This window comes from Rhamphochromis sp. 'chilingali', assembly GCF_963969265.1.
Source record: "Rhamphochromis sp. 'chilingali' genome assembly, chromosome: 3".
Classification (NCBI taxonomy): domain Eukaryota; kingdom Metazoa; phylum Chordata; class Actinopteri; order Cichliformes; family Cichlidae; genus Rhamphochromis; species Rhamphochromis sp. 'chilingali'.
The window spans coordinates 12,664,601-12,678,449 of record NC_137931.1 but is presented as its reverse complement, the minus strand read 5'-3'; the positions used below and the strand labels follow the sequence as shown (position 1 = coordinate 12,678,449).

Genomic DNA, 13,849 nt, shown 5'->3' with positions numbered 1-13,849 from the left:
TGGTTAAATGCACGTAAACCGTCCTTTTTGGAGACCCCCCCTGGTACCACTTCATACTAAACTAAACCAGCTAGTTCTAGCTTCATACTGAGGATAGACATGAATGCAGTATTGGGCTTCTTGCATCCTATCGAGACAGCAAATAAGTGTTTTGTAAAATGTCTGAAAAATAAAGATATAAAAATAAAAATTTGTTTCTGTTGTCATCGGGAAACTCTTTCCTCGCCATCAGCCTTGCATGTTTGCCACAGATGGCTGATCTGTGTTCAGTCTGGCTTCGTCTAACAATCTCACCCCGAGCTTCCTTCAGCTCTGGAACACATCACGGGTGGTGGTGCTTAATCTCAGCTGACGTCTTGAGTCCGAGGGCAAGAAGGAAGCGCTCTTGTGTGGTTGAGGGCAGTAGATGTGTGGCTAAAGCAGCGGCCTGAGGTGCCACTTCTGCTCCATAGAATAAAACATACTACAATGTCAGCGTGGCTATCAAACTGAATTAGTTTAAAAAACTTGTATTTGAAAAGATAGCGCTGAGTGCTGTTATGGGAGCTGCAGGACATACTCAGGAGCTTCAGCTATGCTAATGACAAAATCAGGATGCCTTTAACTCGGTTTTGACAATTCCCTGTTTCTAATTTCCCATCTTTAAGAAATTGATCAAAATGTCACTAAAATAACTACAGCAATCAACATGGTAAATGGACTTGCTCTTATATACTGCTTTCTGCTTAAAGACCTTCATACAACATGTCATTCATCCACTCACACACATTCATACAGGCACTTTTTTGACATCTAAATGCTTCCTCACATTCATTCCTTATCGAGTCGTGGTCAATCAACAGTATGTTGCACTCTTGTGTAATACTCACTCTGTGCCACAAGATGGTGTTGTGACCAAAGTTATTATAGTTAACTAAACCTGAACTAAAAATAGGAATTAAAAGCGTTTGAGTTAAGTAAAATAAAACTGTAAAATTTATTTTTTAACAATGTAAAGTGAACTTAAAATATTTTTGAACTTGGAGCACTGAAATCAAAACTTCTGGGGGGAAATAGCCTTAGTTTTAGCATCTGTTGGTTTGGTAGAAAATTGTACCACAAGTTGTCTGATCAGGGTGTAGATGTGGAGTCTTGCAATAAAAATCCAATCTGGAAATGAACTTAAAGCAAATTGAAAAAAGTCAAAACAAAGTAAAACTAAATGCTAAAACATAACTCTGGGACTGAGCTGATGTAAGCTTTATTTAACCAGGCGAGTCATTAGGAGCAAACACTGATTTAGCACTGTCATCTTGCAAGAGGTAAAACCTGTATAAGGAAATGGGGGGTAGGACAATAAAAAGTAAAAAACATAAAAGAAAACATTTCAACACACCCACTAGTAAAATTAAAGCTTAGTTACAATGTTACATCCATTAAAAAAAAAAAAAGAGCTTATTAAACGTACACCCTGGACAGATGCCAGGGTAACAGAGGGTAGCTACATTTTGCAGAAAGTGATTAAAGAAAGTAGCTTTTTGTTCACCGACTCCTAAAATCTTCCTGTCAGTACTTTAAATCTCCAAACAAAGCGTCCGATGCTGTTTTAAACAGCCAAGCTGTCGACTGTCGGCACTAAGTGAGAGTCCGTCATGCTATGGATGAGACGAGCGAGAAAATGAGCTGATCCCAGCTTGAGTCACATCTCCACAGTGTCCACAGGGAGCCCGCTTGTCAACAGGCTGCCTGGAGAGCAGGGCAGCAGGGACACCTGGGTGTGAGGGGTCCCGCTGTGGCTGATGGAGCCGTGGCGCTGGCTGCGTCTGGTGGGCAGGTGCTGAGTCAGCCTCCATCTCCTCCACCGCCTTAGAAATTCATGCTGCACCTGAATACACACATGCACGTTGGTCCGCACGTTCCAAACTTTCCTCTGAATCTGTTTATTGTAAAAGCGGAAGACCTCTCACCTCTCCGTTCACAAAGCAGTAGAGGACAGCGACCACAAAGCCCTTCAAGAGACAAAAGTCAGCTGATCATGTGGTTACATTTGTCATTGAATTGAGTGAAATAGTCAGGGTATCACCTGGTTTACCTGAGTGGATGACAGAGCCAGCTCTACAAAGGTCCAGATCTTAAACATAAAGCTGCTGACTTCAACGGGCAAGAACACGAACAAGATGTAATGCACGCCGAACAGAGCAACCAGAAAAAACGTGGATTTGATCAGCCTCCTGGGTGAGGAGAAATCAGCATTTTTGTTTAAGTGACAGTAAAAACAACCTATTAAAACTATTAAAAACTAACTTTTTAATAGTCAAAATATGTACTACATGCTATAGGTTTCCCTGGATACAGTCACCCATCTGTGTTTGGACTGCACAAGTGTCTGGATCTGTTCTTGTGGGATTGAGTTCAGTGTCCGGCTGGTCATTGGTTGTGGCTGCCTCTGGGACATTGACCCAGCCTGTCCCAGGCTCATGTTCAGTAGCAAACATACCAGGACTAATTGCTAGCTAAGGAAGTGTCTGGATGTGCTCTGAGTCCTGATCCAGAAAGGCCTACTTTGCTCTGGCAGCGTGGAGATGGGCGTTGTTGTGCTGAAACACGAGAACAAGGAGGGGAAGGGGTAGTGCTGCATCTCTACTCCACAGTTTGTCTGTGTCCTCTCTTCCTCCCCTCAACCCCAGATGATGGCAGATGGCTGCTTCTCCCTGTGCCTAGTTCTGCTGGCAGTTTCTTCCTGTTAAAAGGTAGTTTTTCTTCCCAATTTCGCCAAGCACTTGCTCATAGAGCACTGTGTGATTAGCCTTAAAGGTACTTTTTGTAACGACCCTCCACAAACTGGAACACTCAAAATGTTTAACAGGGGGCAGCAGTTTCATTGTTAAGTCTATGGAAATGTTTTTGGATGTGCATTGCTGTGTAACTTTTTTCTTTTTAGCCCTACCACTATTCCTCAGGAGGAATCACATTTAAGAGTCTCTTAGATGTATGAAACATAAGGCCCAGGAGGCTAAAATTGGCCAAGCAAAGACTCCAGTCCTGACCACAGCTTATATATATATATATATATATATATATATATATATATATATATATATATATATATATATATATATATATATATATATATATATATATATATATATATATATAAAAAACACCCAGCATGCCCCTGCGGGCGGTTTATCCTTCAAGCTCGGGTCCTCTACCAGAGGCCTGGGAGCTTGAGGGTCCTGCGCAGTATCTTAGCTGTTCCCAGGACTGCGCTCTTCTGGACAGAGATCTCCGATGTTGTTCCCGGGATCTGCTGGAGCCACTCGCCTAGCTTGGGAGTCACCGCACCTAGTGCTCCGATTACCACGGGGACCACTGTTACCTTCACCCTCCACATCCTCTCGAGCTCTTCTCTGAGCCCTTGGTATTTCTCCAGCTTCTTGTGTTCCTTCTTCCTGATATTGCTGTCATTCGGAACCGCTACATCGATCACTACGGCCGTCTTCTTCTGTTTGTCTACCACCACTATGTCCGGTTGGTTAGCCACCACCATTTTGTCCGTCTGTATCTGGAAGTCCCACAGGATCTTAGCTCGGTCATTCTCCACCACCCTTGGGGGCATCTCCCATTTTGACCTCGGGACTTCCAGGTTATACTCGGCACAGATGTTTCTGTACACTATGCCGGCCACTTGGTTATGGCGTTCCATGTATGCCTTGCCTGCTAGCATCTTGCACCCTGCTGTTATGTGCTGGATTGTCTCTGGGGCATCTTTACACAGCCTGCACCTGGGGTCTTGCCTGGTGTGATAGACCCCAGCCTCTATGGATCTTGTGCTCAGAGCTTGTTCTTGTGCTGCCATGATTAGTGCCTCTGTGCTGTCTTTCAGTCCAGCTTTGTCCAGCCACTGGTAGGATTTCTGGATATCAGCCACCTCCTCTATCTGCCGGTGGTACATACCGTGCAGGGGCCTGTCCTTCCACGATGGTTCCTCGTTTCCCTCCTCTTTCTTGGGTTTCTGCTGCCTGAGGTATTCACTGAGCACTCGGTCAGTTGGGGCCATCTTCCCAATGTATTCTTGGATGTTCGTTGTCTCATCCTGGACTGTGGTGCTGACACTCACCAGTCCCCGGCCCCCTTCCTTCCGCTTAGCGTACAGCCTCAGGGTGCTGGACTTGGGGTGAAACCCTCCATGCATGGTAAGGAGCTTTCTTGTCTTGATGTCAGTGGCTTCTATCTCCTCCTTTGGCCAGCCTATTACCCCAGCAGGGTACCTGATCACGGGCAGGGCGTACGTGTTGATGGCCCGGATCTTGTTCTTACCATTCAGCTGACTCCTCAGGACTTGCCTGATCCTCTGCAGGTACTTGGTGGTTGCAGCCTTTCTAGCGGCCTCTTCATGGTTCCCATTTGCCTGCGGGATCCCCAGGTACTTGTAACTGTCCTCTATGTCCTCTATGTCTGCAATGTTGCCTCCTGGTAGTTCAATCCCCTCAGTTCTGACTACCTTCCCTCTCTTTGATACCATCCGACTACACTTCTATATATATATACCGTATTTTCACGACCATAAGACGCACTGTGCTAAAAGGCGCAGTCTCAGTTATGTGTGCCATTACTGTATTTAACACACACATAAGGCGCACTGGATCATAGGGCGCATACAAGTACCGTATGCGTATTTAAAAATAAAGCCGGAGCAAACCTGAGTTCGGTACCTTACTCACATTTTTATTACCAGTAATCGTCATCATCAACAACACACAAGCATACAAGTGTGCGTATTGAAAAATAAAGCAGGAGCAAAACAAAGTTTGGTACTAACATTTTTATCATCAATCAAACCCATCGAAGTCCTCATCCTCTGTGTCTGAATTGAACAGCTGCGCTAAATCTTCATCAAACATGCCAGGTTCACTTTCTTCACTGTCAGAGTCACTTTCTGTGCCGTGCGGCTCCTCGGAAATGATGCCGGCTTTTGCGAAAGCTCGAACAACAGTGCCAGCAGACATGTTAGCCCAAGCATCTACAATCCATTCGCAAATTGTGGCGTAACTCGCCCGGCGCTGGTTTCCACTCTTGGTTAAACTGTGGTCTCCATCGGTCATCCATCGCTGGATGTGTTTGTCGCCGATGTGTTTGCTGCAGTAGGAGCGGAAGATGGCCAGCTTTTCCTTATAATCCGCTGGAAGTTGCTGCGCTACCGTAGTCCTGGTCCGGATGGAAAAATGGCACCGTTTCATAAAAAGTGAAAGTGAAACTGCTTTTAGCCGAATGGTGACCGTCGAAACGCTTCTCCCGCTCGTTCTTTGCTCGATGATCGCCTTATGTCCGCGGAAACTCAGCTGCGTCTTCTTGACCTGCCGGAGCTTGTTTTCCAGCTTCCTCCACTTGCGAACCATCGATTCATTAATCTTAAATTCTCTCGCCACTGCTCGATTTCCATGTTCCTCCGCGTAGCTGATGGCCTTCAGTTTAAACTGTGCTTCGTAAGCGTGTCTCTTTGCCATTTTCAGGGTTGTTAAAACAACGATGTCCTGCATAACGCACATACCTGTTCTTTTATACAGGTATGTGCAATAAAGTCAACGCACACACTTCACCCTTTAGCGTTCTCATGGTGTTCTCTACTACGTCCTCCTTACAACACACAGGGCGCACTGCGCTATAGGGCGCGCCGCACTTTTTGAAGAAAATCTAAGACTTTTAAGTGCGCCTTATGGTTGTGAAAATACGGTATATATATATATATATATATATATATATATATATATATATTAGGGGTGCAACGATACACAAAATTCACGGTTCGGTTCGGTTCGATACTTTGGTGTCACGGTTCGATATTTTTTCGATACAAAAAAATGTTCATGCATTTTTAATTTGTCATTTATTAAAATTATAAATATATATTTTAACTCAAAAGTACAGTTTTTAAATTTAACCCTAACCCTTGTGCGTGTTTTTTATTTTGACAGCGAATGCGCACCTGCGGACCACTTATGTGCAGCCCTGGTTATTTAGCTCATCATATCGCAGCCACAGAAATTCTTTTGTCCATGAAACCATAAAGCTGCACTTTCTTTTTGCCTTATAGTCTGATTTGTCATAACTTCTCCGTTTTGTGGTAAGCTTTTCTTTGGCTGTCACTTCTTCACCCTGACCTGTCTTATTTGGCTCAGCAGAACTGAAATGCTTTTACACGCTCACTCACATAAGCTCAGCGATTCTCTGCGCGATCAACCTCTCACATGTGTACGCTGCGGGAGATTTCACTTGTCATGTTTGCATAGTAAGCTAACGATTAATAAGACGATGTCAGAGGAATTGGTGCACAAATTATCATCACTCACAGATCAGTGCTGTCGCTCTCTATACACAGTTCGCACGATTGCAAAGTGAAAGCAAAAAAACAAGCGCAAATTCAAACGCGACTTCAATATGTCACATATTGACAGTGGCTCACCGATGCCAATGACATAATTACCCAGCTACATTTCTGAAAGAATGCAAAAGCATTGACATATATTTTTCCTACAATAGCCCGACGGGCAGGGAAGAGAAAGATTTTGGTAGCCCGACTGAAAAAATCGCTAGCTCCAGGACGTCGGGCTAGCGATATTGCAAGCCCTGTATCTGATTGAGGAATCACTCATCTTTGGAAAAGAGAGTTTATTACAGAGAAATGGCTCTTTCCAAAATAAAAGCTATACTATCCGCTTCTTCTGGGCTATATTCTCAGCAGCATAAGGAGAATCATGTGCTAACAGCTGTCTAAATGACTCGGCTAAAGTTAGTAGCATGCTTGCTTTTTTTTGTCTGCTTCCACTTGTCTTTGCACTAGGATGATGTCGGCGTAAATGTGCAGTCATATTCGTTGTGTTCCCACTAGTGCTTTCAGGTTAATCTCGTTGAAATGACCTTAACGCCACAACACGGCAAATCTCCGTTAACGAGCTACCGCCGATCACTCCGTGCATGGGGCTAGACGGCCAACACGTTAACGAGCTAACTGCGCTAACACACTAGCTCCCACCCATGTAATTGAGCATTGCGTGGCACATCCAACATACTGTTTTACTTTAGTCCATGACTCGCTTACCTTCAGGGTCATACGTCACATGAAAACCAAAATAATTCCAAACGCCAGATCTGAATGAGGTTCAATTTGCCTGTTGCAAGTAGAGCTTAACTTCTGTCTCGCTAGCTTGCCCTGCGCTCTTCCTTCTGACTATGCTGTCTGTGTTGAGCGCTCAGTGGATCTGCGCTCGACAGTGCAGCCTAGGCGGAGTAGTCGAACACAGATTCACTGAGCGCTCAACACAGACAGCATCGTCAGAAGGAAAATTGATAAAAGAAATTACAAATGTTGTATTGTTCGATACATATGCGTACCGAACCGAAAGCACTGTATCGAACGGTTCAATATCGATACGAATATCGTTGCACCCCTAATATATATATATATGGCCCCAACTGACCGAGTGCTCAGTGAATACCTCAGGCAGCAGAAACCCAAGAAAGAGGAGGGAGACGAGGAACCATCATGGAAGGACAGGCCCCTGCATGGAGATCTCTGTCCAGAAGAGCACAGTGCACACATATATATATATATATATATATATATATATATATATATATATATATATATATATATATATATATATATGTATATATATTTTACTGTTGATGTATATTCAGAATGATATGTTTTTTAAACCCCAGACACCTTAGGGGGACTTATTATGCTGAATATGTTAATCTACATCAAGGGTGTCAAACATAAGGCCTGGGGCCAGAAACAGCCTGGCAAAGGCTCCAATCAGGCCTGCTGGACAGCTTTGAAAAATATGATTGAAGGCATACAATTTTAGACTTTTAACTGTATTTTTTGATGATGACTGATAAAGACCTCCCCCATCGTCATCCGTTATACACCAACATGATTACGTAACAGACATAACATGTTTTTTTACAATGGGTCCACCGTTTAAAAAAAGCATTTTCTGTGAATTAACAAAAACTTCCACTTTTATACTTACAGGGCAGTCTTTGTGGCCAATGAGCTGCCAGAAAATTTTCTGTAATTTTATATATTTATTCCTTACATTTTAAGCCCAAAGAACCGTGCTGACAGATTTCTTTTGTTTGCAAAGCATGCAGAGCATGCAGACACACTTCTTTTTCTTATATTGAAATATTTCAGGATTTAAACGTGTAGGTAAAGTTCTTTGCACTTACAGAACAGGGAGTTTCACAGGTTAAACCATGCAAAATGAGTTTGACATCCCTGACTTGCCTGGCTGAATAGAGTTTGCATTGACTTGCCGCATGTTATGTCACAGAGCAGTGTGACTGAGCTCTAGTTAAACTTCAGTTGATAACTCTTCAACACAATGAAACTGTTGTTTTATCACATTCTATTGACAGCTATATATTTTAGGGTTTTAAACTCTTTTTGAACTTGTGAATTTACAAATTTACCTTTAGGTGAACATATTAGTATAAGTATAGGTCCATCAGTATGAATATATCATAGAAGTATAACAGCAAACATTACCCTGTATGCACTACTCACTTATACTGGCTTAATTCGTTTCTCTGTGCATCTGGCATTCTGAGTTTGCTCACCAGTATCCTCAAAATCCCCATGAAAAAGATGAGGTTCATCTGAAATGATAAAAGCAGTGCAAATGATTGTTTCTCCTTCTGTGCTTCTAGTCCCTTCTCAGGTAGACATTGCGTCAGAGTTGTCCGCCATATTGGACATGATACAATCAATGATTTCTAGAAAAAAATGCGTATTTTCCTGGGTGGCAGTGGTTCATGGAGGTTGTGGGTTCTCGCTGGGTGAAATTGGATTCTAAGAAGGTGCTACTAAAAAAAACACTCCCAGTAATTGCTTTTGTTGCCACCAGTGTTGGGGAGTAATGGAATACATGTACCGCCGTTATGTATTTAAAATAGAAAATATGAGTAACTGTATTCCATTACAGTTACTGTTTAAAAAGGTGGTATTCAGAATACATTTACTTTGTTGAAATAAATAATAATGGCAGACATTTTCACTTCATGTGGTTAGCTAAGTTGTTAGCTAAGTTAACTTGCTGTTAGCTTCAGATTTAGCTTACACATGATACGTACATCTGTCAATCTAAAAAGTATGTTCAAAATGTAGAATGTTTAAAAATAATCTTTCAAATAAGAATGAAATGTAAGTACAACAGAAAACCAAAGTTTTACAGATATAGTTAGAAGAACTGGCACTCGAAGTATCCACCAAATCCATTCATGCCTCCTGGTTTCCCAACATCTTTGAAAAGAGAATGAGAAAAAACTGTCAAATAATAATACATGACATGATAATATCATAACTGCAAGGCTGAGAGAAACAGACCTTACCCTTCATCTTCATAAAAATATTTTGCACACCCCCAGGAGATGATCACAATCAGTGGCAAACCTGTGTGATGAAATAAATCAGTGACTATAGATCTGAGGTTGAGTTTTAGGAAAGGAGACACCACAAGGTGAAGACAGTTCTTCCCACCCCAGCTGAGGACGATGTACCAGGCCAGATGTTTCTTCAGGGAGAAGAAGGAGCGGTTAACAAGGGTGTATAGGAAGTGGCCCTCCACCAGCAGCCAGCTGTAGTTTGCAAGGATGGAGTAGTTGGAAAACATCAGCACGACCTTACACGGCGCCTGCCCCACCACAATTACACAAAAGAACTTGAGTTAGGCTTATTGTTATTCCAAGTTATCAAAAATAGTTTTAGTTCTAGAACAAAACGACTCCGCTAAAATGATGCCTATGTTAGATTTCAGTGAGTCCATGCAGTTTACATCACAACCTCAGTACCAAAATAACGCCTGAAGATTTCTACTCGCTGCCAAAAGAGCATATTACTACATTCTTTCTTTTGCCTTTACTGCCAACATTTATGCTAAGCTAAGATAAGCCAAGAACTTCTTGGATCAGTTTAACTGAGAAGAAATGACAAAACAGTAACACATTTTTAATCCTATTAAGCCTCAGAACTTGGGTTTCATCAAACAATCGCTGGTCCATCGCTACCGGATAGTAGTCACAGTGATAAATCTCTTCATCTGTAAAGAGCAGAGCATCTCGGATGAAGATGAAGATGGCTCTCAGGCTGAAGGAAATGAACAGTTGAATGTGAATGTAGTTCCTGGTACAATGAAGTTTCCTGAAGGAATATAAACACGGACAATTCGAGGTTAGGAACTATTCATCATCTTTAAGCACAGGGTTGACAGTTATTCAGGCCAAGATGTTGCTCACCTAAACACACAGAATATGGTGATGGCAATGATGATAGAGATGAGGGAAATTGTGTATCCAACTGTGTACATTGTCTTCACATAGGAGAAATACAAGTGGCTGTCTGAGGACTGAATCAAGAATAGACGATATTCAATTATTTTCCTAAGCAGCAGGATATGAGAATGCAGTATGATATAATATAATGACGGAAACTAAGAATACACTGATAATTTGTCTTATTTAACTGCATGTATTCTGTGCAAAGGTTCATGTCTTTATATTTGGCTAGTTAAATGGAAATAACCACAGTGATTTATTGAAATGTACTACAATGCACGGAAATGCAGTATGCAAGGCAAAAACTAATTATACGATTCTAGCGAGCTTGAAAGTCAAAATTTGATATGACCGCCATTATTCTTCAAAAGAGCCTGAACTCTCTTAGGCAAGCTTTCTTGTAATTTCTTTAAGTGGTCAGATACTGTTCATCTACTGTAGGTACTTTTGTTTGTCTGATACTCCAGCCTTTTTTTTATAGATTTAACACTCGAAGTGGGAATAAACGATGTGCTTCTGTGACAGACGGTAACAAAGTGTCTAAAGATACAATTTTAAATGGGTTCTTTGCTAAATTATTAGTTATGTGTAGACACAAAACTAGTTTATCCCTTGAGTTAGGTGGCTTTTTTATGTTTGAATAATTAATAAATCAGCGTTCAGTGGTTTAAAATACAAAAACAAAAAGACATAATATCAAGGAGTCCATGAAAAGGCAGATTTACATGTTTGAGCAGAATTAGAAGTTAGCGGTAAATTAGCTAGCTAGAATGTACTGTAGCTAGCATTTCTAAATAAACCAAAAATGTACAGCAATGCTCTGACTTTGAACATAAGCAAAATGGAAAAGTAAAACTAAGTACTGTTTTAAGGGTCAGTTCATTTGGGCTAGTTGGCATTGGCAATGGCCTGCTATCATGAGCTAGCTTTAGACTATATCAGCATATTACCACAGGAGCAGCTGGGTTAGGTTCAGCGGTTAGCAAAGACAAACACCATCATATATCAGGAAGAAGACACTAAATATGGGTATCACCTTAGTCATGAGAATACCTGCATAACTCCATCCACAACACGAGCTTAGTCGTTAATGTTTGTGCATGGTCTCTATTAAAGTTGTGGCCCTCATGCTCATAAAAGTGTCGAAAATGACAATGAAGGAGCCTCATCCAAAGCAGTAAATGCGTGGGTCTGGAAGCAGAGCTGTTTATATCATCACTTAGCAAGTGAGATAAGCATTGGCTTTTAGAAGAGTTCCCATGAGGCACTGTTTTTTCCCTTCAGACTTGAGCCTATCTATCTATCTATCTATCTATCTATCTATCTATCTATCTATCTATCTATCTATCTATCTATCTATCTATCTATCTATCTATCTATCTATCCAAACACCAACCTCTCCAAGAAATAAGAGACTTTCATTGAAAGAGTAGCCACAAGCATCTTCGTGTGGAATCAGCAGGTCTGTCCAGCCATTGTTTGTGCAGTTGCGATGCACTTTACCTGTAAAAAGCAATAAAATAACACTTGAGTTTTGTCTTGGTGTGCAAACTGCACTGCTATGTACACACACACACACACACACACACACACACACACACACATATACATATATATATATATATATATATATATATATATATATATATATATATATATATATATATATATATATATATATATATATATACATATATATACGGCCGTAGTGATCGATGTAGCGGTTCCGAATGACACCAATATCAGGAAGAGGGAACACGAGAAGTTGGAGAAATACCAAGGGCTCAGAGAAGAGCTCGAGAGGATGTGGAGGGTGAAGGTAACGGTGGTCCCAGTGGTAATCGGAGCACTAGGTGTGGTGACTCCCAAGCTAGGCGAGTGGCTCCAGCAGATCCCGGGAACAACATCGGAGATCTCTGTCCAGAAAAGCGCAGTCCCGGGAACAGCTAAGATACTGTGCAGGACCCTCAAGCTCCCAGGCCTCTGGTAGAGGACCCGAGCTTGAAGGACAAACCGCCCGCAGGGGCGTGCTGGGTGTTTTTTTTTTATATATATATATGTATGCTACTTTGGGAACCTGTGTGTACAAAGAAAGAAAAAAAAAGAACCTGACATCTGTGTTTATTGTATAATGGTAAATAATCTACCAAAAGAAATGCAGAACTTTTTATTTCCCTCTTCAGGCACTTCAGAATTTATCAAAGTTATCTCCCAGAGTAAACCTACCACTAAAATGTTACCCGGTGTCTTATGTACACATGTATTTTATGGCGTAGTGTTTGGATAGAGACCCTGAGAGGGAGTAGGTGTTTAATTTCCTTATGAAAACAAATTAGGTTACTGGCAAATATTTAACAGGTGCAATGTAGTATAAATAATAGGTGCAAGTGAGTGCTGGTGTGTGTGTGTTTGCATAGTACCTCCTGAATTAAAAAACTCTGGACAAGGTTGTGAAACAGTTTCCCCAAGAAAAGCCGGTGGCCAGCAGTTCAAGTCGTCCCACATTCCCTTGCAGTGCATGCTGTTATTTTCTTAGTAGATCAAAAACAAATATATATTTCAATTTTATAGTAGGTTTTGTTTCCATACAAACAATGGAGCCACATTTTAAAATGTGAAAAGCAATCCACTTCAGGATTAATATTTGTTGCAGTATGTTATGTAACCAGCAGGTGTCGATAAAATACCGTTAAGTTAAAAAAAAGTTTAAAAATGTCATTAATTTCAGATATGACTAGTATTCCCTCTTGGCACTTTCCACCAAGCAGCGGTCCTTGACATGTCACGACAGAGCGGAAAGAGACAATTTAGAAACCGTATTGACTTACCAGCTGTTTTGTGTGATGTTGAAAGTAGCAAATCTTTCATGCACTTTTCTTCCTCTCTCATAAGGCGAACATTAGGATGACAGACTGGTGACGATTTTGCCTGTTTTTAAGGAAAGATTACATCGGGCTCTGCTGATTTTTCATAGATTAAAAAAAAAAACTAAACAAGCATGCCTCTTTTTTCTCACCTGTGGGAAAAGTAAAACCCAAATAAGTCCAAGTTTTATCATTAGGTCAAAAACTGTGATTTTCTCCATTAAAATGTGTACTTGCGTCCAAATCCCAGGGTGTTTAAATGATTAGAATGAAAAATTAGCATGGCTGCTATACAGCAAATGCGTGAAGTCGGAAAATCAAACATGCGCCTCTTTGGCTTGATAATCACGCAGGGTATGCCTCAGGACAGTGTGATAGGGGTTTTTATCAAGGTCGCGCTAATACAATGAAAACGTCCTTTACGACTTTCAAAGTGTTTATTTATTTACTGTTAAACGTAGTGATAGGACATCTGCGAATATATTTAGCAACATATCCATAGAAAATCTAAGTTTTAATTAATTTATATATATTGATTTACTGTGTAGTAAACGTATTCAAACAAATAACAACACGTAAGCTTGAAGCTTGACTTTTATTTTGAAAGTAAAATGTTTAGCTTCCCGCCTAACATCGGATTGTTTACGTGTGTAACAACACAGGCA

At 41.1% G+C, this 13,849-nt stretch overlaps 2 protein-coding genes across 3 annotated transcripts in view; one reads left to right on the top strand and one right to left on the bottom strand.

The window, feature by feature from the left end:
* Positions 1 to 190, top strand: part of LOC308394543 (acyl-CoA-binding protein-like) — a 3,515-nt gene extending 3,325 nt beyond the window's left edge. The window contains exon 4 of the mRNA XM_080878907.1: positions 1 to 190. This exon is cut by the window's left edge and continues 226 nt beyond it. The gene's annotated coding sequence lies outside the window, so the exon portion shown is untranslated.
* A 1,043-nt stretch (positions 191 to 1,233) lies between these two features.
* Positions 1,234 to 13,539, bottom strand: LOC308394539 (secretin receptor-like). 2 transcript variants are annotated; one of them, XM_080878903.1, is made up of 13 exons: positions 13,337 to 13,539; positions 13,149 to 13,248; positions 12,741 to 12,851; positions 11,717 to 11,823; positions 10,282 to 10,391; positions 10,054 to 10,186; positions 9,527 to 9,680; positions 9,379 to 9,439; positions 9,220 to 9,289; positions 8,555 to 8,646; positions 2,072 to 2,210; positions 1,947 to 1,988; positions 1,234 to 1,864 (listed from the first exon to the last, which is right to left on the bottom strand). In XM_080878903.1, exons 1-13 carry the CDS (start codon positions 13,403 to 13,405, stop codon positions 1,679 to 1,681), a joined length of 1,374 nt encoding a protein of 457 aa, XP_080735029.1. In that variant the 5' UTR covers positions 13,406 to 13,539; the 3' UTR covers positions 1,234 to 1,678. The 2 variants fall into 2 exon arrangements, with proteins under 2 accessions (XP_080735029.1, XP_080735028.1); XM_080878902.1 differs by having other exon boundaries at positions 9,379 to 9,680.
* Positions 13,540 to 13,849: the final 310 nt, after the last annotated feature.

Excerpts from the sequence above, each read along its gene's own strand:
- LOC308394539 (XM_080878902.1), bottom strand. The coding sequence starts at position 13,405 with ATGGAGAAAATCACAGTTTTTGACCTAATGATAAAACTTGGACTTATT. Across the intron at positions 11,824-12,740 it reads AGAGTTTTTTAATTCAGGAG|GTAAAGTGCATCGCAACTGC; the intron begins GTACTATGCAAA and ends TGCTTTTTACAG. Across the intron at positions 9,290-9,378 it reads TATTTTTATGAAGATGAAGG|ATGTTGGGAAACCAGGAGGC; the intron begins GTAAGGTCTGTT and ends CTCTTTTCAAAG.